General features: G+C 44.9%; 1 protein-coding gene across 4 annotated transcripts in view; it reads right to left on the reverse strand.

Annotated features, from left to right (window-relative positions):
• Positions 1-1,901: 1,901 nt before the first annotated feature.
• Positions 1,902-24,013, reverse strand: part of LOC138259209 (zinc finger protein 436-like) — a 77,133-nt gene continuing 55,021 nt past the window's right edge. For all 4 annotated transcript variants that reach the window (XM_069206785.1, XM_069206784.1, XM_069206783.1 and 1 more), the window contains exon 3: positions 1,902-3,276. In XM_069206785.1, coding sequence (XP_069062886.1) covers positions 1,982-3,274 — 1,293 coding nt within the window. In that variant the 5' untranslated portion in view covers positions 3,275-3,276 and the 3' untranslated portion in view covers positions 1,902-1,981. The remainder of the gene's footprint in view (positions 3,277-24,013) is intronic.

The following is a 24,013-nucleotide window of genomic DNA, read 5'->3' on the forward strand; positions in this document are numbered from 1 at the left end:
TGTGAAATAACTCACAGTGCCCTAACCGAGGAGGCCCTAGTAGGTCGAAAGTGGGCTGGGACTCAAGCTCTTCCCCACTTATGGAGGTCCATCATTGCAAAACAGGACTAGCTTTGTTTGTGTTCTCAGTCACAGGGGTCATGGCACGGCAGATCTTGCTGGACCGTTCCTACTGGGAAAAGACGAAGGCTGATTTTCATACCGTTGGTCATTGACTGCAGTCTCACAAGAAAAAAAACATTGGGCTGGAATGTGTCCTAGAATAATTACCAGTGGCTGAGATTAATTCAAACATTCTAACAATGCTTTTTTTTCCCCTTAGTGAGATGTTGTATGACAAGTAACTCCAGACGTGGGTCCCATATCACATGGTGGAATAGAACTCCTAGTGCCCTAGCTAATGAGGCCCTACTAGGTCAACAGTAAGCTTGGACTGATGGAGCTCCAACAAGGCAGAAAGCAGTCAGGGGATGTTTGTGTTCCCGATCACAGGGGACGTGGATTGGCAGCTCTGGGTGTTCTGTTCCTTTTGTGAAGGTTGGAGGCCAAATCGCGTACAATTGATCCTTGTCTACAGTGGCGCAGTGAGCAAAACAATAATAGACAAGAATGTGACCCAGAGTAATTACCTGTGGTTCAGAGTAATTAACGCATTCAGCTCATTATTTTTATGCTTTTCCCCTTGAAATTGCATTGATGGATTAAACGAAAGGACCGTTTATTGATAGCAGCCACCCAGTGCAAATTGCTGGAATTGTTGCTGTGGGAAAAAAGGTGACAGTTTCCCCATATGCTTGCTGTGGTTGATCTTCACAAGTGTTTCTTTTCAGGCCTCCATCAAATCCTGCTCTGCAACTGCCGAGAACACTATACAGCCAGTGTTACTTTAAATGATCTGAAACATCTCAGTCCTTCTGATTACATATTAATATAAAGTAATGGAAACGTTGTAGTCGCTGCATCATCTTTACTTAACTAGTCTTCAAAATTCTTTCTACTGTCAAGTACAGTGCAACTATTACTGGGCAATTGTCACACTTCTGGATTGTTTGCATACAACAACCTTGACAGGAGCGTTGTGCCAGCCTTATCTTTTGCAAGTGTGAAACCTTCTTTTTAGTACTTGACTGCAATGATACTTTTTGTGAGAGGTGGACTCTAACCAAACCCTTTGCGGACTGACTCGGTTCTGAGTCCCCTCTTGAACCCAGCTTGCAAAAAAGACGTACATTGATTTTGATTAGAATAAAACATCAGTAACGGATGAGCTGCTACTTTTTTGCATTCTTTCAGCAAAACCCAGAAAGCCTAGTTATCGAGCTAGAAACTGAAAAAATGGCTCTTAGGTTTTCACCGTGTGGTGCAACAGGGGCATTTGTCCGGGCAAGGAAGCACACTGCCTCAGAAAAAGATTTGCTCGAAATGATGTATTGGGAATGAAACAAGCAGCATGCTACAGTAGAAGCCATGCACATGCAGCATCTAATTCTGAATGAGTAGGCTTGGTTTCAAGCAGAAGTGAAGGTATAGTTTTCTTCTGCACAACAGGAAAAATAAGACTTCAGACATCCTCCTGTTTATTGATAATGGCTAGGCTGTTCCTTATATATTGTGTTTTTCATAAATGAATATGTTTAGTGAAATACAGTGTTTTAGAGGGTCTGACACACCACAGACATGAGATGGGGGTAACAGTGGAGAGTGCCAGATTAGACCGACTTGTTGCGTATACCATTGCCCCATCACACTGAAAAGGTAATAGCCCAGTACCTCTTTGTAGGTTTGACTTGATCAATGGCATTCTTTCAGAAATTCATTAATTCAATCACTATTTACTCACTGTACAGCAATTTAGTCACTAACACCCCACATTTCATAAGCATGATTTGAGACAGTATCCATTGATTTATGATACAGCATGAGCCTGTCATCTTTATTATTTTTGACAAGAAAGAAAGCAGAAATTGTCTTGAAGAAGTGCTCACTTTCTTTTGTGCATTTTCTGATGACTAACTAGAGTCGCAAATTGTCTAAAGCTCTTTCCACATTCAATGCATGTATATGGTGTTTCTCCTGTGTGTGTTCTTTGATGTGTAATCAGGGCAGAGGACTGACTAAAACTCTTACCACATTCAATACAAATATATGGTTTCTCTCCTGTATGAATTCGCTGATGTTTGGCCATAGCTGATGAATCAGTGAAACTCCTTCCACATTCATTGCACGTGTAAGGCTTCTCACCAGTGTGTATTCTCTGATGTCTCAGAAGGTTGGCTGGCCAGCAGAAACTGATTCCACATTCATCACATTTAAATGGTCTCTCCCCTGTGTGCCTTCGTTTGTGTTTTACTAACGTTATCAATTGACTATAACTTTTGTCACATTCATTGCATGCATATGGTTTCTCACCTGTGTGTGTTCGCTGGTGTGTGAGCAATGCAGATGACTGGAAAAAACACTTTCCACAATCATCACAAGTGTATGGTTTATCCCCTGTGTGCCACCGAATATGTTTGCTCAAGGCAGACGAATCAATAAAACTCCTCCCACACTGACTGCATACGTATGGTTTTTCCCCTGTGTGTATCCTTTTATGTTTATTCAAAGTAGATGAGTCACTGTAACTTTTTCCACATTCAGAGCATCTGTAAGGTCTCTCTCCAGTATGTACTCTCTGATGCACTCGCAGACTGGATGAAGTACTGAAACTTTTCCCACAGTCACTACATATAACACGCTTTGTTGGGTTACTGTCTTCAAATTCAGTGGTTTTCTGCTTGCTATCCACTGTAATGTCTGGTAACTGATGATTTATTAAAGCCGAAGGCTCTGTGCAACTCCTCCAGTTTTCATTACTTGTGTATGGTTTCTCACATTTGTGCATTTGCTCATGCTGGATGAGGTTTGACAATAGTTTAAAGCTTGCTCTACATTCATTACATACAAATGAGTTCTCTACTGTGTGCGTACAACAAGCTGAAGGATCTTTCGAGCTTGGAGTTCTGAAAACTACATCACATTCAGTACACAACCCATCAGTTGGATAAGTTTTTGGATGCTGCTCGTGGTTTGCTTTTTCATTTCCAGAAAGATGATCTATTGTATTGGTTGCAGACTTCTTTAGCCTCCCTTTAGTCCTGATCGGTTGGATTATTTTTTCTTCCTGATCCTGTAAAAAATTTTCATCTTCTTTTCCTATTCCATGTTGATAAGATTCCAGTTCTCCAAAGTGATCATCACAATTCCCCTCAGGATTTTGTTTTCTGCTTTCCATATCTGTTGGAATCAAGGAAACAAACTTCAATATAAGGAACTAATGCCATATGCTTAAATCATACGAGTAAAACAGGAGTCAAAGTTGTTTTTGTTCATCTGGTTGCCTTACCAGGCCACTTTATTCATTGTCTTTACAACACTGGTACAGAGAAATTCAAAATATAGTGCTATAATTTTAATTCAGGGCCTGATTTAGAGTTTGGTGGATGGGGTTACTCCGTCACACGTGACAGATATCCTGTCCGCTGTATTACGAGTGCATTATATCCTATGGACTTCGTAATATTGCGGACAGGATATCCGTCATGCTTGTGACAGAGTAACCAGTCTGCCAAACTCTAAATTCGGTCCCAAGTTTCTAATGAAATCTGATTGCATAAACAGAGATTTTATAAAATGCCTAGGGCATAAAAAAAGTTTACAGGCTGTTACATTCTATAAGATCTTTTATATATGACTTCCTTATTTATTCATTTATATTATTTATAATATTAAATTAAATTTTAATTGTTTTCTTTCTCTTTCTAATAATTCCTTCACCCCTTTCCGTTTTTTACCCCATCATTCATTACCTTTCTGATGTATATGTACAAATCATGAATAGGTATGACCAGGACGCCCTCATTATTATTACTTGTATATACATCATTTTTGACAACGTCCCCTGGTCCCTGTTTTGTCACCCAGATCGGGGACAAACTAGCTTGGTGCCTGGGGGACCAAGGAAGAAGTTTGCTAGTGTATGATCCCTTCTGGGCCTCGGCAAACTCCTGAATGAGGTGGGATGCACACACGGAGACCTGTTCCCTATCAAGGAGCCACAGACTGGTTGAAATTTTTGTAGGATAAGAAAAAATCTAAACAGCATCTGCCTCTTTACTGGGCACAGGCACACAAGCCTGAACATTGGCAAGGAGCCAGAGGCAGTTTAGAATTTTACTATGAAAAACAGAGACTTATGTGTTTGTTTTTCTTAGGCTATTTAAAATACTATGCTTGTTTTTTTTCTGGAGTAAGGTGAGCCTGACAAATGTGTTCTGCATGATCTCCCAGCCACCGAAGGAGGGGGAGTCAGGGCTGGTGCCCAGGAACAGAAACCTTACGATGTGCAGATTTGCAAAATATATGAATGTGCTATATTGTGATACAGCACAGGGGTGAAATTCATGGGCCACGGATGTAGGGGTTGCTGTAGCAACCCCAAACTAACCAAGCTCGAGTGTTAAAGGTGAATTAGAAATAACGATACCTGTAACATGTGTTTATATCTTGTCACATTTGCTGTGTGTTCAAAAGCAGAGGTCAAATGTCAGACTATGCCTCCTGACAAGTTGATGCTTATTCGTTTGACATGCAATCATGTTTACTTTCTCTGACTTCAAAATGAGAGGATTTTCTAAAATGAGCTATGTGACAGTCTTGCTGGTGTGAACGGAAAGGCTGTGGTATGTCATTTTTTTCTAATACTCAGAAAAATGTAAATACCTATAAAAGAACTGTACAAATATGTTCAAAATAGATCAGCAGTTAGGAAAGCAGAAATGAAGTGCTTTTTGTAATTCTGAAGTGTGATTATTGCAAATAAAAACAAAACAAATTAAGACAGTACTTGCTGATGCTCCAAGTACACATTCACTCAAACTAGATTTCCACACATTATTGTATGCGTGTGCTCTTTAGGTATACCTGCGCAAATTTAGAGTCCATTTTAGAGAATGTGCTATCTGTGAATGACAGCACAACACCTAACCATGCTTTAGTAATACATTTGTGAAAGTGTGCTCCAAAATTCTCTTGCCGTATGGGCGTGGCTCATTGCTACAATTTGTCTTGGTGTGATGCTTGGATTTGTCACAATTCTTATGAGTACAATGACGTAACATTGACAGGAGCACCCCTACACTGTAAAGTGTTTCAGCACCATTTGTGATACCTGCAACCAGAAGACAGGTAGCCTAAACTGGCAATTCACTTGCAAATACTTCAGGGGCTGCACCTCCATTAGAGCGGAGGAGCATAGCCCCACTGACAAAAAAGCCCCATTTTATATTTTATGCCCCATTTTATATTTCATCAACCCATCCGGAACATGGTCAGGATGGGTCTCTGCCAGCTGAGTGGCAGCAGCAGGAGGGGAGTAGTGGGCTACCTGTGCACTTAAGTTTAAAGTGCAGAGAGAGGCTGCTCTCTCCAATCCTGGTGCTTCTCTCATGGTCGTTAACAGCATGAGAGCTGCACCAGGACTGGTCAAGGGAGTTGGATGGGGCCCATGCTGGAACCTGGAGGGGGAAGAAAACCAGAGCGAGGAGGACATGTCGGTCAGCAACTTGCAAAAAAAGTAAGTTACTATTTATTTTACGTACCCCCTCCTTATATGTAACGTGCATGTGCATGCACCCATGCACCACTCATTTGCCCGCCCCACCACTTTCGGTAGTTGCCAGCCACCACTGAAATTTTTTTCAATTTCCAAAATACACTGCACTGAGTTCATCACCTGTGTGCCCTCTGAACCCAACGATTGAAAAGATTTAATATATCTCTAAAAAAAAAAGCATCAACCAGCCTGTTGGGAAAGGTAGATCTGGTTTGCATGACAAAGAAAGAAACATTTCTTACCTATAATCCTTGTTTTTTTAAAGGGATATCCTCTTTAATATATATATATATATATATATATATATATATATATATATATATATATATATATATATATATATATATATATATATATATATATATGTAAACCTACTGGCAACAATTGCTAGTAGGACTAACTTTCACCATAGATGAAGTGGTTTTTGTTTTGCTAATATATTTTGCGCCGTTTGACGAATGTTCACAAAATTTCAAAACTAGTTTGACATTCACTTTGAAGTGGGGGCCGAGATAAAAAGGGGGGGGGTCCCCAAAACACTTTATTAACTTTATATAATTTCTATGGAGATTTTGCAATTATTAGACACAGTTACAGCCTGAAATGCCAAACGGAATTATACCAAATTTGGAAGAAACCTAGGTCTTGGTCTAGAAAGAGACCTTTTTGTAATCTGGAGTGAATGTGTTCAGCAGTTTCGAAGTTACTAAAGGAAAACCATTTACAGATATGTAGGGATGCGGATCCTTCGCAGATCTGCAGGTACCTACGGATCTGAACCCAAAGGCAAGGCCCTGATTGGCTGGCCGCAACCTGAAAGAAAGTTGCGGCTGCCATTTTGTTTCTCGGCTGGGCCCCGAAGAGAAATTATAAATAAAGAAAATCACACTTCCTGGTGCACAAAGAAGTGGAGGTCCTCCGTCAGCAAATAGGAGAATGGTGACAGTGGCAGCAGCATTTCTAGGAGTGGAAGGGTGTAACCCCACCAGACAATTTGGAGCTCCAACTTGTGCAAAGTTATGGCTTGCTGTTGGGGCACGTGGTGCCTGATCCTGCCTCGAACAGATTGCCCATGTTGTTCCGAGGTTATACTAAAGAGGTTTGGAGGATGTGGCTGCCAGGGGATAGTGGACTGGGCAGATCTCTAGCTTTGGTTACCCTGGGACTTGTGGGAGCTGCGTCTGAGAAAAGGCTTGGAAGCCTAGTGCCTGTGGTGACTCTAATGAAAAAGATGCACCTGGTAGACCCTACCATAGACATAGAAAGAGCGAAAGAAAGTATGAATTTGGTGTGGGACCATGATGAGGCCCAATGACCGGGCTGTGACCCTACTCTCCTCGAAGTGCTAAATTGGCTTTGTCGCCGACCAGGCAAGTGCCATCGAAGAGCATGTCCATTAGGGATGCCTGGACATCCCCCAGAAGAATAAGTTACTTACCTTCGGTAACGCTTTTTCTGGTGGATACAATAGCTACCTGTGGATTCCTCACCTAAAGAATTCTCCCCTTGCGCCAGCCTCGACGGAAATTTATTCTAGCTCTGCACGTCGACGATGACATCACAATCGCCCGACTCCATGCGACGCCACATGATGTCATCCAGGGAATAAGAAGCCCTCGTCGACGTGCAGACGTCAGTTATCACCATTTTTTACGTGCCGTAGAGGCGAACAGGCTATACCTAAAGAGTACACATTCATCCAGAATAGATGAAAATAAAACATTTAATATAAAACTCAATAAAAATCACAGTTATGAATGCTCAATCCGAGACATAAATAAATATATATATATATATATATATATATATATGTATAAATCCAGTCCAAAATGTCCTTTTCACTATCTTAATGCGCAAAGGAAAAGTATATACAATGAATACAACTATATGCATGAAACAGCTATATACATATATCACAAAACCAAAGATGCGCACCCAAAGAGATCTTGGCTTGACCAGTCAGGCAACGGGGAGGTGGGTGGGACCGTGAGGAATCCACAGGTAGCTATTGTATCCACCAGAAAAAGCGTTACCGAAGGTAAGTAACTTATTCTTCTGATGAATACACCTACCTGTGGATTCCTCACCTAAAGAATAGAGTCCCCAAGCAGTAAAACCTCCGGTGGTGGGTGCCCGAATGGTCAAACCAAGAAATCTTGCAGCACCGAGCGAGCAAAATGGCCATCCCTCCTAACCTCAGAGTCCAAACAGTAATGCTTGGCAAAAGTATGCAGGGACGCCCAAGTCACTGCCCTGCAGATGTCAGCCACAGGAACACCTCTAGCCAAAGCTGATGAAGCTGCTTTGGCTCTGGTGGAATGGGCACGAATCCCCACATGTGGATCCTTCTTCGCCAAAGAATAGCAGAGCTTAATACATAGAATGACCCACCTGGATAGCGTTCTCTTGTGGACCGCTCTACCTTTCCTCTTCCCCACGTATCCAACGAAGAGCTGTTCATCCTGTCTGAACTCTTTCGTCCTGGCGACGTAGAAGCTCAGAGCTCTTTGCGGATCCAGCCGGTGGAGCCTCTCTTCCTCTTTGGATGGGTGAGGTGGAGGGTAAAAGGAAGAGAGAGTAATCGACTGCCCCAGGTGAAAGGGTGTAACAACCTTCGGTAGGAAAGCCGCCTTGGTCCTCAACACCACTTTGTCCTTAAAGAAAGAAAGGTATGGGCTTTCCACTGAGAGAGCCTGAAGCTCACTAACCCTTCTGGCAGATGTTATGGCCACCAGGAAAACAGTTTTTAATACTAGGTACTGTAAAGAACAAGAATGCATTGGTTCGAACGGAGCCCCCATAAGAAAAGTTAAGACTAAGTTAAGGTCCCACTGAGGCATAACGAATGGCGTGGGTGGATACCTATTAGTGAGTCCCTTTAGAAACTTTAAAACAATTGGTGATTTAAAGAAGGATGGTTGATCAGGAAGGCACAGAAAAGCAGATAGTGCAGACAGATAACCTTTAACAGTGGTAATTGCAAAACCCTTCTGTGCCAGATGGAGTGCAAATAACAAAATGTCAGACAAACCAGCTTTTAAAGGATCTAAACTATTCTCTCCACACCAGCTTGTAAATTTAGCCCAACGATTAACATAAATTGACTTGGTGGAGTGTCGCCTGGCTGATAAAATAACTTCCACCACATCTGGAGGGAGAGAAAAAGAGCTCAGATTGCCCCGTTCAATCTCCAGGCATGAAGATGCAGGCTCTGGAGGTGGGGGTGTAGAATCTGCCCCTGCGACTGCGAGAGGAGGTCTACCCTGCAAGGGAGACGGAGCGGAGGGCACTGAGAGAGTTGGAGTAGGTCCGAATACCACACCCTTCTCGGCCAATCCGGAGCTATTAAGATGACTCGAGCTCGGTCTTGGCGGATCTTCCTGAGAACTCGAGGAATCAAGGGTATGGGGGGAAACGCGTAAAGCAACTGACCCTTCCAGGACATCTGAAACGCGTCCCCCAAAGCTCCTTGCACCGGATACTGGAGGCTGCAAAATAGCGGACACTGCGTATTCTCTTGAATTGCAAACAGATCTATTTGTGGATATCCCCACATCCGGAAGATACCCAGAACTAGATCTGGATGAAGACGCCACTTGTGATCGACCGAGCTGCGTCGACTGAGAATGTCTGCACGCACGTTCAGGACTCCGGCCAAATGATGCGCAACTAAGCAGATCTTGTGATCCTGAAGCCAGGACCAGAGACGAAGAGCTTCTCTGCAGAGAAGATACGACCCCACACCTCCCTGTTTGTTTGTATACCACATCGCGGTCGTGTTGTCCGTTAGAACTTGGACTGATTGACCGCGAATGGAAGGGAGGAAGGCCTTGAGTGCCAGACGTACTGCCTGCAACTCTAACAGATTGATGTGTAACTTCTGTTCCCCTGGAAACCAAAGGCCTTTGATCTCCAGGTCCCCCAGATGAGCTCCCCACCCTAGAGTGGAAGCATCTGTTACCACCGTGGCCACTGGAGGAGGCAGCAAGAACGTCCTTCCTTGTGTCAGGTTGTCGACCGCTGCAAACCACTGAAGATCCACTGCAGTGTCTCTGGAGATCTTTATCGATTCCTCGAGATCTCCTTTGTGCTGAAACCACTGCCTGCGGACACACCACTGAAGTGCCCTCATGTGCCAGCGTGCATGAGTGACCAACAGTATGCAAGAAGCAAACAGACCGAGCAGACGAAGGATTTTGAGGACTGGAACTACCGCTCCATTTCGAAACACTGGAATCAAAGCCTGGATGTCCTGAACCCGCTGGGGCGGAGGAAAGGCCCGATTCAATGTTGTGTCCAATACTGCCCCTATGAACAGGAGGCGTTGAGAGGGCTCCAGGTGAGATTTGGGTACATTGACTGAAAAACCCAGGTCGTACAACAATTGAGTCGTCGACTGGAGATGGCACTGCACGAGCTCCGGAGTTTTGGCCTTGATCAACCAATCGTCCAGATAGGGAAACACAGCTATCCCCCTTCTTCTGAGCTCTGCTGCTACCACCGCCATCACCTTTGTGAAGACTCGAGGTGCTGAAGTAAGACCAAAGGGAAGGACCGCAAACTGATAATGCTGTGATCCCACTACAAACCGGAGATACTTCCTGTGCGATTTGAGGATTGGAATATGAAAATACGCGTCCTGCAAATCGACCGACACCATCCAGTCTCCTTCGTTCAACGCCAAAAGGACCTGTGAGAGGGTCAGCATTTTGAACTTTTCCTGTTTGAGGAACCAATTCAAAATCCTCAAGTCCAAAATCGGGCTCAGTCGACCATCCTTTTTGGGAATCAGAAAGTATCTTGAATAACACCCCTGACCCCTATCTTGCTCAGGAACCAACTCTATTGCACCTTTTTGTAATAGGGATAATACCTCCTGCTGTAATAGGAGAAGATGGTCTTCCGAACAGAAGGATGGGCAGGGAGGGAAGGTAGGAGGGAATTCCCAAAAGGGAAGAGCGTACCCCCTCTTCACAATGTCGATGACCCAGGAGTCCGATGTGATGACCTCCCACATTGAGGAAAAGAGGCAAGTCTCCCCCCTACCGGAGACGAATGGACAGGGAGTGGTGGAGGACTACGGCTGCTTTCCTTGCTGCACCCCTCCCGAGGAAGAGGAAGAGGCAGAGTGCTGCAAGGTGGCTCCTCTCGTACGGACTCTGCCCCTGCCCCTGAAGGATCTGTAAGGCAAGGTAGAAGTAGATTGTTGTGGTCCTTGCAATCTTCCCCAAAAGGAACCACATCCAAATCCCTTAAATCTCCGAAAGCCTCTAAAGGAGGATGAGGCCGATGACTGGAGTCCCAAAGATCTAGCAGTCGCTCTGCTTTCTTTAAAACGTTCCAGGGCAGAGTCAGCCTTTGTACTGAAGAGCTTCTCTCCATCAAACGGAAGATCAAGGAGTGTGGCCTGCACGTCAGACGAGAAGCCAGAAGACCGAAGCCAAGCCTGCCTCCTAGAGACTATGGTCGTGCCCATAGCCCTAGCCACCGAGTCCGAAGAGTCCAATCCAGACTGGATCACTTGCGTCGCAGCCGCCTGAGAATCCGCTAATAGTTGCAGCATCTCCAGGGACAAATTAGGGTGGCCCTTCGCCTCTTCCATAAGGGCATGGATGTAACGCCCTAGTATGCATGTGGCATTGGAAGATTTTAGGGCCATACTGCAAGATGAAAATGTCTTTTTAGCAGTATGATCCATCTTTTTTGACTCTCTGTCCGCAGGAGCCCCAGGAAACGAGCCAGGAGAGGATCTGGATGAACATGAAGCTTGCACCACTAGGCTCTCTGGAGTTGGTTGTCTGGAAAGAAACACCGGATCCCCAGGCGCCGTCCTGTATCGCCGAGCCACCGCTCTGTTGACCGTAGCAGTGGACACATGTTTTAGCCAGATGTCCTTAATGGGGTCCAGCAGAGCCTCATTGAATGGTAGAAGAGGCTCAGCAGAAGCAGACGTCGGATGGAGGACTTCTGTTAATAAATTTCTCTTGACCTCCGCGGTAGGAAGGGGAAGATCCAAAAAGTCTGCAGCTTTACGAATGACTGCATGGAAAGAAGCAGCTTCCTCCGTGACCTCTTCAGGGGAAGCCAGATCCCATTCCGGGGTAGTATCTAAGCCACTAGCTGAGTCCAGCCCCTGGAAGTCACCAGAGGGCTCTGTCAAGAGACGAAGAGCCAGGCGTCTTGACCTAAGTCTTGACTCCAAGCCTGCAGTCGACAAGGCGTCAGCCGGATCCGAGGCGAATCCAACGGCGCCGTAAGAGGTGTACCCATCCTGGGCGACATCATAGGCATCGGCGCCGCTTTAGGTGCAGCAAATAAAAGCGGGGTGAACGGCGCCGACCTGTAAGACGCCGGAACACCCAAATCATAGGCCAGAGGGCCAGACGGACCTGCATGACTTCCACCCGGCGTCATGGAAGTAAAGATGTTATACATAGCGTTTAAAAACACTGCAGGATCCGATGCCGGAGTCGGGAAAGCCGGGTACTGCTGCTGCTGCACCGGCGCCGGCAAAGCTGCCGAAGAGGGTCCAGGTAACTCCTGGCCAGGAGAACCCTCAGGCCTCTGGGGAGGCTCAACCTCAAAGACCGACCCGGGTGACGTTGGGGTCGTCGGAGGAGGAGGGGTGACAGTCGGGCTTATCTCCCACGTCGGACGACGCCGAGCCGACGGAGAAGCCGATCTAGATCGGGACCGCCCCTTGCTCGATCGGCGCCGTGATCCATGACGGCGCCGGGAGTCACTATGATGGTGACGAGACCTCGAGGATCTCGACGAAGACTCCCTCCTATGACGCCTCTCCTTCTTCTTCTTGGACCGGGCCAAGAATAACTTCGCCTCCCTCTCCTTAAGTGCCTTGGGATTCATGCGTTGACACGAACCGCATGCCTCGACCTCATGGTCGGAACTAAGGCACCAGAGGCAGTTTTCGTGGGGGTCGGTAACCGACATCCGTCCCCCGCACTGGCTACAAGGTTTAAAGCCGGATTTTCTAGGCTGTGACATTGTAACCGCTGTTGGAAACAGTAGCTCCCTGTGAGCCTCGAAGAATTAACCGTTATTCGGGCACGGAAAAAAGGGAAATGACGTCTGCACGTCGACGAGGGCTTCTTATTGCCTGGATGGCGTCATGTGGCGTCACGTGGAGTCAGGCGATTGTGACGTCATTGTCGACGTGCAGAGCTAGAAGAAATTTTCGTCAAGGCTGGCGCGAGGGGAGAATTCTTTAGGTGAGGAATCCACAGGTAGGTGTATCCATCAGAAAAGCCAGATTACCTCTACCTGAAGGTTAGCACAATTGTTTCTCTAGATCCTCATTAAGAGGCCTTGTGTATCATAGTATGCGGAACGTGGAAGCTGCAAGAATGAATTAACCTCAATAGTGAGGAGATTTGGTATACTGTAGGCTTTGGAGTACTTAGGAGATTTCAGCCAGATTTATAAAATTCTCTCCTCCGAAGAATACCCTCTGCTGCACTGAGCCTAAGAGGAGAACTGATTGAATTATGATTGTTATTGACTTTATGAGGTTGACTTGCAAACCCCTAACCTACAGGGCGGTATGAGAGCAATTGAAAGCCACATTTAGCTTTATGTGGAGTTGAAGGTTTGATCATTCAGTCTTCTAGATAGAAGAAGATGAAAACCTGTGTTGTCTGAGGTGTGCGCTAGTGCTGCCACATAATTGGAAAATGTTTCTGGGGATGACTTCAGCTCTAACAGCAGGACTTTGTAATGGAAGTAATTGCTGCCTAGAAGGAATTTTAGGAATGGTGGATGTTTTACTGTAAAGTGGGATGTGGAAATAGGCATCTTGAAGACTGATGGCACGCATTTAGTTTCCTTTAGGTAACTGTAGCAAAATGTGATGCAGGTCCAGCATTCTGATCTATTTTTCATTTATCCATTTGTAGACTTTCTTGAGATCTAGAATGAGTCTGAATGTCTGTTTGGTAATGTTTTTTTTCTGAACCAGAAAGTAATGAGAATAAATTTCCTTTCCTTTTTGATGATGAAGGACCACCTTCCCAGCGCATTCTCCAATAGGATGTCTTGTTTTTGGAATTACTTCTAAACACATTTTTGGGGGTGGGGGGTCTTTTTGGTGTAATTCCAAGAGGAAGAGATTTGAATCTTAATAGTTATTTTACACAATATTTAGAACCCATCAGTATTTTTTGGAACTTTACAAGAGGATTCGTAATACTTTCTCTCACTGGAGTGACTAACACACAAGGGGGAAGAGATTAGTCAATGCTTTACTGGAGATTTTCTCACTGCCACTGAAGGTTGGTGGTTACCTTTTCCAATTGCTGAGGGTAATGCTGTTTTTACTGCTTATGTTATGGCTTTGGCCACCAACAGTTTTGTACTCTCTGTGGATGGGAATGCATGTTGTTAGAAATGGGCTTTCTGGTTGGCGGAGGTATGCACCCTGTTCAAGCAGGAACCACAATCCTAGTCAGGGTAAGCCGCACACTAGAAGTTAACCTGTGCTCACCCTGTGGTAGCTTGACACAGAGCTGTCAGGCTTAATTTAAGATGCAAAATGTAAAGTATTCGTACCACAATCTTCAAAAATTAAACACACTAACATAATCCACACCAGGTTAGAAAAATAGAGCTTAATTTAATGGACAAACCTAGATCAAAACAACAAAAATTCAATAAGCATAAGTCGAGATATGAATTTTAAAAAAAAATGAAACTGTAGTGCTTAGAAGCAGAAAGCACCTACCCGGGTGTCGCACTAGACTGGGCCAAAGTCAAAAGTTCGGAGCGACCGGCTACAAGACCTATGCAGGGTCCACTGAACAAGAATACCTTGGTCCTTGAGATGTGTCGGTTCCGCAGCACAACAATGTTGCGTCGGTTCTGTGTCTGCCCTGAAGAAAGCAGTAAAGCGATGCATCGGCGTCAGTCCAGAAGACAAAGATGATGTATCACCTCCAGGCCATCCAGTGGGGACGAGGCACCACGCAGTCAGCAATGCGGTGCTCTGATTCTCGCCGCAGTGGTGCATGATCATAGATGGTGATGCAGTGTCTTCGATCCTCACAGCAGCGGTGATGCGATAAGCATCAATGGCGAAGACGATGTGTCAGTTCTGACTGTCGCAAGGAGGTCGACGCATGCTGTATTGCAGGAGCAGCCAGGAAAAACTCTCTTTAAAGTACCAAGTACTGGGTTGGCATCACTTGGTAGGGAGAAGTCACCGTTAGCAGAGTCCACAGTCTGTAGCAAGATTGTTGGCAGTCTTTTGTGTCACTGAGACTTCAGAAAACAAGAGGCAAGCCAGCAAACCCTTGGAGTCACTCTGAGTCAAGTGATGCAGGTGCTGTCCTTCTCACACAGGCAGGGGAACTGCAGACAACATGGCAGCTCACAAGGCAAGAGTATAGCAAGGCAGGGTTCAGAAAAGCAACAGTCCAGCAGAGTAGAAGTCCTTTAAGCAGCACAGAAGACCTTCTTCTTGGCAGCCTTCACAGGTCCAGAAGTGTACTGATTTGGTGGGGTCAGGCATCCAGTACACATACCCAGTTGTGCCTTTGAAGTGGGGGAGAATTCAAAGAGGGGTCTTTAAAATACACATAGGTCCGTTCTTCCCAGCCTGGCTCCAAACCATCTGCAGGGGGCAATCAGCCCTTTGTGTGGGAACAGGCACTGCCTATTCAGGTGTATGTGTCAGCCCTCCCCTTCCTCCCTGCTCAGGAACAGCCATCGGAAGACAGATGAGTTCTTGGACACACCTAACTTCCTGTGTTTGCGGCTGTCTAGAGGGAATGCACAAAGTGTAGCTGTTACCCACCCCAGATGTGTATTGGAGATAGGCTGCAGGCACACAGAGCTGGAAGAGTACACCAAGTAGCCAAATGATTACGGTAGAGGCCCAATCCCTAAAATTAAAGCATTGATAACAGATTTCATATAATGCAATAACAACTTCGAAATGTATTTGGAAATGTTACTGCTCTCCTCACGAACCAGAAATATATGGGCCCCTATTGCCCAGTATCTAGCAAAAAGACAATAAATAATCCAATCTCATATGTTTGTATTGGACAATGAACACAGGATCAACGCCCATATGTCAAGATTTCAATGTTGTGTTTATACAAGTATATGGGTATACTCTTTCTGTGAGACTATTGGTTGGAATTTATTGTTTTTAATGACTCTCATTGACAGTATACATCCCTGTTATAATTCACTGGCCACCGTCTCTCTTAACCATAGAGAGATGCTGTGTATAAACCAGGATTTTATGTTTGTATGTTGTTAGTAATGAAAATGTAAAAACAAAATCATTGCAGAGGCCCAAACACATTCTCAGGAGCCAGCCGATGGTGCTTTTTGGAATTCCAGGTTTGGCAAATATGATGGCAGTGTAATTTTGATTTCTCCTCATGCCTTTTTCTTCAACTACCGTACATTTCCTGTTTCATTATATGTTACAAGTTCTTTTTTTTATCCCTGTTTTCTCTTTGTGCCATTGTTTTCCTTTCTTTCTCCATCTCCTTATCTCCCCCTTTTATACTTCCTGTCTGTGAAAGTCTTATGATGAAATTTAAGTCCAAAAATGAGTGCAGGTGCCCATCAACTGCAACCACTTGCAGAAATGAAGCAATGCCGCCACCTGACTCGGATGTCTTGGTATTCAGGAAGATATTTAATGTTACACTATCAACACTGTCCGCTGGTGCTTAATTTGAGCTGGTGGCTGCAGGTGGTACTCACTGGGACTAATTTTTTTTTTTAAAGTCACTTATTTTTCCTCAACAGACTTTGATTTAGAACAAGAAAGAGAAGAGAAAGATGGAAAAAACAGCAACAGAGGGAGAAAGGAGGGATGAAAAATAATCTGCAAGAATGAAATAAAGGGGCAGGGAATGTCTGGTCGTGGATAAAAGAAGCATAAGATGTAATCAAGACTACACAGCCTTTGTATTTGGCCCCCTGATATTTAAAGCACGGGCTTCTGAGCAAAACTTTGGGTCCTGGCACTTATTATTTTACAAAAAGAACTGCTGTCAACCTTACCAGAGAAAGAAGCCAGAGCAATGTATTCCTTTGGAAAGAAAGTGGGGCAAAATCCAGCCACAAGTTTACATGCAGATATTTATTCCAATCTTTTTGGTCGATAAGGCCATATCACAATGAATCACTTCATAGAGTAGTATAACAAAGGGCAGCATTTAAAGAAATACTGAAAGAAGCAATGGATATGTCTGACTAACTAATTAGTGTAGAGAAAGATATGGCCAAGCTTTCAGCAAGGTTTCTAGAGAAGATCCTTAATATCTTCTTCTTAGACCCGCTCCTTTCAGTAAACACAAATGATGCAAGCTGGATGACATCATATGACGCTAAGTCCAAGAAGACTTTAAGCCTGGCGAAGAAAAGAGAGTTTTCAAAGTCCTCTTTAAAGGCTACAAAAAAGGAAATCAGCAACTGGTTCATACATATTACGGGCAGGGGAGGCTTCAGCAACAGAAGAAACAACCTCAACAACAGAATCCTACCAGAAGAGGAAATATTTTGTCTTACACAATCTTGGGAAAGCCAGATATACCAAACAGTCACCTTGCCTCCACCACCTAGAACTCCAGTGAGAGGGGGTCGTGAAGACAGATCTCCCAGCACAGCAAACAAAAGATAGATGGATACACAATATTCTGCAGAATGACCACACAATCAGATTTTGCAGTTCTACATCCAACAAAATATATTTAAGATGTGTTTCACAACCAGTCACAATTATAAGTATATTCTGCAGTTTATGAATTCAGAGGGAATTTCCAAGACAGAGATCTAAGGATACAAGTAGTTAACTTTTCCAAACTCCCTAAGATATACACACACACACACACACACTCCACACTAAGTCACCAGTCTGTAGCTGTTAACCTCAATTTTAATTGTGACCAGGTGGTCTAGAGTGGTTGCAAGGCATCATGCTTGGTGTCAAAATATATATGCGTACTTGTAAATATACACTTGTTAAGCATTGTTAATAACTACTTATTTAAACAATGTGTTTATGGATCATGATGAACCTTAAAGGCTTCCCAGAAGGGTGAACTTGCCAGACAACACATTCACGTACTAAACAACTATGTTTAAGTGCACTTCTAACAGAGATAGACATTCTCATTATGTAGTGCCCTGTACCAGAGCTAACCTAAAAGAAACATAAAATTATCTTGAACACCAGTGATCTTAATCACTCTGCAATCCGTATTGCTGCAATATGCTAACACCTTTGTTTCCCAAGCAAAGGTAAACCGTATGAAGCAATAATTAGTAATGGTTCCTGGATCTCTCTCAAGATATTTCACACCACCTGCCCTGCTGCAGCGGCCATGACCTCCATTTCTTTCCCATTGCACCAGTACCACCGCACACCACCAACCACACATCATACAAAGGTGGCACAGCCCTAATGATTCATCTTCTCATAGGCATGCTACTATACAGCCCTCAGGAAATAGTCCAGCATCTGAAAACGATGGTTGCTTCCTGATCTTTGGCAACAGCTGAGTCACAACACAGCCCCTTTCTATTCAAGGTAGGTAGAGGCACATTTAACCACTATGGAAACCATCAGATGAGACTGTCACCGAGGATCTGGAGCTGGCACCAGGTAAGCAACAGAAAGAAGCCCCAGTTCACGAGCACTGGCCACGGAGGTAGCCACCGTAAATAGTGTCAGGCCTACACATGGATGTTGAGCAGAAACGTCAAAGAAGAACCCCTTATTACAGCAAAAGCATGCACGTGAACGCAAACATATATTTTTCGTTGCTGCGCCGCATACCCACTAGGCAGGGTACACCCTCCAGTGTCTCAAACACTAACCCATTAATGTGCACAGTTTTTAGGTCTCTCCTGAGAGAACACATGCACGTCACTTGCAAGATCTTTTTTTTTTTTAAATAAATGGCTCCATCGTCACTCTCATTTTCTAGCTTCTCATTGGTCAGCACGGGTCAGTTTTACTTTCTTCTTTGTTCTTTCCATGGAGAATAGTCTAAATACTGATCGATTGCTTTAGTAGTATCCTGCTGCTTGCCTCAGATTCGGGTACTTTTTAGGGTTGAGCCTGCATCGCATGTGCTTGTGCATGCGTTTCGCTTGCGAGACGCTTTAGGAGTTAGAAAAGGGCTCGGAGTCCCGTCTATGTCACGTCAGTGTCTTTCATTGGTCCGCAGGCTTGCCTTTCAAAATCTGCTTGCTTTCTAATGGAAGGCACCCATGCGTCATGCCTTTTCTGGTGGTTAACCCTCCTCTAGCGCAGCGACCAAGTACTGAAAACATGCGAGGCTCGCTGTTTCCCGTCAGGTTTGTGAACTACTTTTTATGTTTTTTTCGCAGCGCGATCTCGCTTGGCAGAAGTCGCGCGCTTTAGATAACATCGACCCTGTTACATAGTTGATTGCACTTTTGCCTGTTACGTAGATAATTGCACTTTTGCCGATAGGTTTCACTACGATTGCGCTGTTTTTTCCGATTTAACGTGGCAAGAAAAATCCTGTTGGGAGTTTACAACTGCTAATAGCTCTAACTCGGAGAAATGCAAGACCCTATTGCATTGTAAATGCTTGTTTTACTTCTGGTTTCCCTCTCGTTGTTGTGCACTAGTTGTTGCTTGCACTCACACTCATCTCACCGTTTTCAACATGGCTGCCTTCAGAACCAGCACTAGGTATGGGCAGTGTGGGCAGCTGCTCACCAACTTGGGGCCCCACACAAGGACGCCACAGTCCGGTCACAGCAGCACACCCGTCCTTTTATGCCCAATGCCTTTCCAATTGAAACAAATGTGTCTTGTTGCAATTGGACCCATGGGAGGTGGGGCCCTCCCCTGGTCCTCGCTGCTATGGTGTAGTGAGACGAGGCCCACAGTTACAAGGTGTCTCATTCTGCAGGTTTGTCCTGCACATAGGCCTCCTGCCCGGCTGCCCACACAGAGGCATCCGCCTGTTGTCCTACAGTTTAACCCCCCCCCCTCCAGTATTAACACTTAAGCAGCTCTCAGGAGCAGAGGCATCTATTGAGATGCTAACAGCCCTTAATGTGTCACGTTATATGAAATTAAGAGGGGCCTAAAAAATCCTAGGACCGTCCCTCACTGCCTCTGTACCGGAGCCCAGAACAGCATTTAGATGCTGTCAGCATTTTCAGGCACACTGATAAGGCAGAGCTTTCTGTCAAGAATGAATGCTGCGGGAACACGTAAACTTGTAAAAAAAACAAGTTTATTTCCCAAGGCACAACCTGGCGTTTGGCTGCACCTCCAACTCCAGCCCAACTGCCTTCTCTCGAATCCCGCAAATCTCCCCCGCGAGCCTTTATGACGCATCAAGATTTAACATGCATCATAACACCTTCACACTCAGTAGTGCTTGACAAAATTATGTTGAACCACTAAGTGACTTTTTAACATAAATGCAAGACATGAAACATCTTCACCTTGTTCTGTCCTAAACCATCCTGCTTGTATTTAAAGAGAAAGCAACCTCACAAATCTCGCTATGAACTCTACTCTCTTGATGTCACATCTCTTTTAGGGAGTCACTATTTCCACTCTAATAACTTGCCTGCTCTTCCAGTCCCATGGTGGGTGCTAAATCGGAATGTCCCTGTATGGTATAAGTATCACAGAATGGCAACCCATGCTGTGGACTGCTCCCCTTCTGGTCTGTCCTATCATAATTCAGTAAAAAGCCTTCGGGCGCCCAATGGTTTCTTTTGGAATGTTTCTAAGGGATATTACCTTCTAAGGAGGGCCTTTCCTCTCAGAGACACTGAGAGCTTCTCTTGTACGGCATCCTTGCAGGAACATCTTCCGGATGCTCTGAAAGTGTGGGGGTCCCCAATTTTACCAGTGTAAGGTTTGCCATTATTTCTACCTGGCTTTACATACAATTTCCACGTTTGTGATAGTCGCGCTGCCTCGTTTGTATAGGATACCAGTTCTCCCCTATGAGAAACTATTCATAGGTAAGCGTACCCACACAAGCCCTTGGGTTGTTCACTTAGACTAACTATCCAGGTTTTTATTGTATATTTGAGAAACACATGCATACACTAAAGATCGTATTTCCACTCTGGTTTCTTAGGAAGTTCACTCTGAGAAGTAGCCATTATTGTGACTGAGTCTTGTATAGTCCTACTACAGGTAATCCCATACATGTGTTTTGCTTTTTTTCTCGGACAATATTTTGTCACTCACTAATAGTGTACATTATCTCTCTTTCACAGATTGATGAGAATCAATCGTCTTTCTGGACCTCCATAGCTTGCTTTCTACAGTACCTACTTAAGCAATTTTGCCTTGCCAAATTGTTTTCCCCAGACACAGTATACTAATAAGTAATGCAATTATGTTTTTTACAAAGTTGTTAACATGTCACGCTCCTGCCGGACACCCTGAAATCACTTATCTGGTGTTGAAATGCTGACACACTTTTCAGGACTGCATATACCGTACCCCTCAATATGGGTAGTTAAAAAGGGAAGTGAGAAATAGCTACTCACTTGAGATCCCCCACAAAAAAACAGCAGCAACTGAATTTTTTTATGTCATGTGCCTTCTCTAGTTCACTGTATTGCACACGAATTTCACATGAGAACTGAACCATCATACCCTCCCTTTTAGCATCCTTCTCAGTTATAAATATTATGTGATGTAATTTCAAAATGTATATTGCTGATCTCATACTGGGGCACGTGGTTAATGGATTTATGAAGATTAAGGCCCATATTTATACTTTTTTAGCGCCGCATTTACGTTATTTTGTGACGCAAAAGCAGTGCAAACATACAAAATACAATTGTATTTTGTAAGTTTGCACCGATTTTGCGTCAAACCACAACGCAAATGTGCTGCTAAAAAAGTATAAATATGGGCCTAATTCTTTTGGATTACGATTTAGGTGCCCCATAACAGTAAAGGAACCATTGTTTTCCTTGCCCTCCTACCATAAATGCCAGCCACTGCACTGTCATATGGCATCAGCAACGCAGGTGTCGTTTGTCACCATCGAATGCCAATCTCCAGCCAGCTAACCCTCCATGCAGTACACTGGGTGACCGCCTACCTTACTGTCGTTATGAACACGGTCTCCAGTCCTGAACGTTTCCCATACATATCACATTTTCAGGTGTGTTAGTGGAATTAGTTTAATAGAATCAAAGCAAGATTCCAATGCCCATAAATGCATTAGGTGGTTTTACGAAAGTCCAGAACTAGAAACAGCATCTGTTATGACTTGAAAAGAGATGGTCAACTAGCAGGGAATGGTGACATCAGGGTCTTTTTGTGGCAAGGGCACAGGCAGCATAATACCTCTATCTGATGATCGATGTTCAGCTATATAACTTAGGCAGCGGTGCTAGTTTGTCCCTTGGTGGCACCAATTGGTAGTTGAGTGCAGTAGTCTGTGTTTCCTCCTCACCCCCCCTCCCATTGTCTGTGTTGTCCCCTTCTCCCACCCTCCCTCTGTTGTCTGTTCTGACCCTACTCGCCTTCCTTCTGTTGTCCATGTTGCCCCATAAACCGCCCTCCCTCCATTGACTGTATTGCCATCACCCGAACTCCCTCTGTTGTCTGTGTGGCCACCACCCGAACTCCCTCTGTTGTCTGTGTGGCCACCACCGAAACTCCCTCTGTTGCAGTGCTGTCCCAAAGCTTTCTCAAGGAACAAAAAACAAATATGTTGATGTGCTGAATAAAAAAAAATAAAAAACAACTTTGCATAACTGCGTATAGTGCTTTTGAGTGGTGTAGGAAGGTGGCTCTGTATATATTATATTAAAATGAAATATAGGGGGTCATTACGACCCTGGCGGATGGCGGTAATTTGGGGAAAGGTACTGCCAACAGACTGGCGGTACCTTTTCCCAAATTATGACATTGGCGGTTTGGCTCAAGCCAAACCGCCAATGTACTACTCCGTCCGCCAGGGTGGTAACAGCCGCCGGGCTGCAGACTTCAGTCTCCATCCTGGCGGCCGTCACAACCCCATGCTCGGGAATATGACCCCGTCAACCGCCATGGTTTTCGTGGCTTTTTTACTGCCACAAAAACCATGGCGGTAGGCACTATCAGTGCCAGGGAATTCCTTCCCGGGCACTGATAGGAGTCTCCCCGCCCCACTCCCCCTCACCAGAGTCCACCCGCAACCGATCCCCCCGACATCCACACACCCACACGCGCACACATACAAACTCATACACACACGCATACCCACATCCACCCACGCATGCACACATACATACCCACACAATGCAACACACACTAACATACATTGTCACACACATGCATTCACAACACACAACAGACACGTACACTCACATTCAGTCATACACGCATGCATTCCACGCAACTCACACCCGCATGCACGCTATACAAAAAGACACCCCCCCACACAGTCACCCCCCCCCCCCACACACGCACACAACACCCCCCTCTCCTGTCGGAGAACCCGACTTACCTGCTTGCAGGGGGTCCTCCGCCACCTTACCGCCGTCCGCCGCCATGACCGTCGAAGGAATTCCGCCAGCCTTCTGGCTGAATTCTGCCTATGGTCATAATGCGGTTGGCGGCTGGTAGCCACAGCAACAGTATGTTGGCGGCCGTCGCCGTGGCAGTAGGCGGCATTTGCCGCCAATGTCATAATGAGGGCCATAGTGTGCACAGAGTTCAGGGGTTCCCCAAGAGGCTTGACAGAGGCAATGATAGATAACAGTATTTCTCCATTTGTGGTAGTGTGGTCGAGCAGTTAGGTTTATCAGAGGGTAGTGTTAAGCATTTGTTGTACAAACTCAAGTAATAAATAAGAACACACACTCAATGACTTAACTTCAGGCCAATAGGTTTTTATATAGAAAAATATTCTTTTCCTAATTTATTTTAGAACCACAAGATTCAAATTGCAGGTAAGTACACTAAATGTAAGGTACTTTGCACAGATATAGTTAGGACTTTGAACCAAAACAGTAATGTACACAGTTTTTCATAAAATGGCAATAAGCTATTTTAACAGTGGACACAGTGCAAATTTCAACAGTTCTTGGGGGAGGTAAGTGCAGTTAGGTTAATGTGGTAAGTAAAGCACTTACAAGTTCGGTCTCTGTGGCATAGGTAGCCCACTGTTGGGGGTTCAAGTCAACACCAAAAACCCAGCACCAGCAACACTGGGCTGGTCGGATGCAGAGGTCAAAGAGGAGCCAAAATAACATATGCGCCTATGGAGACAGGGGTGCTCCGGTTCCGGTCTGCTGGCAGGTAAGTATCTGCGTCCTCGGGGAGCAGACCAGGGGGGTTTAGTAGAGCACTGGGGGGTCCCAAAGTAG

Source organism: Pleurodeles waltl, chromosome 9 (assembly GCF_031143425.1).
Source record: "Pleurodeles waltl isolate 20211129_DDA chromosome 9, aPleWal1.hap1.20221129, whole genome shotgun sequence".
Classification (NCBI taxonomy): Eukaryota; Metazoa; Chordata; class Amphibia; order Caudata; family Salamandridae; genus Pleurodeles; species Pleurodeles waltl.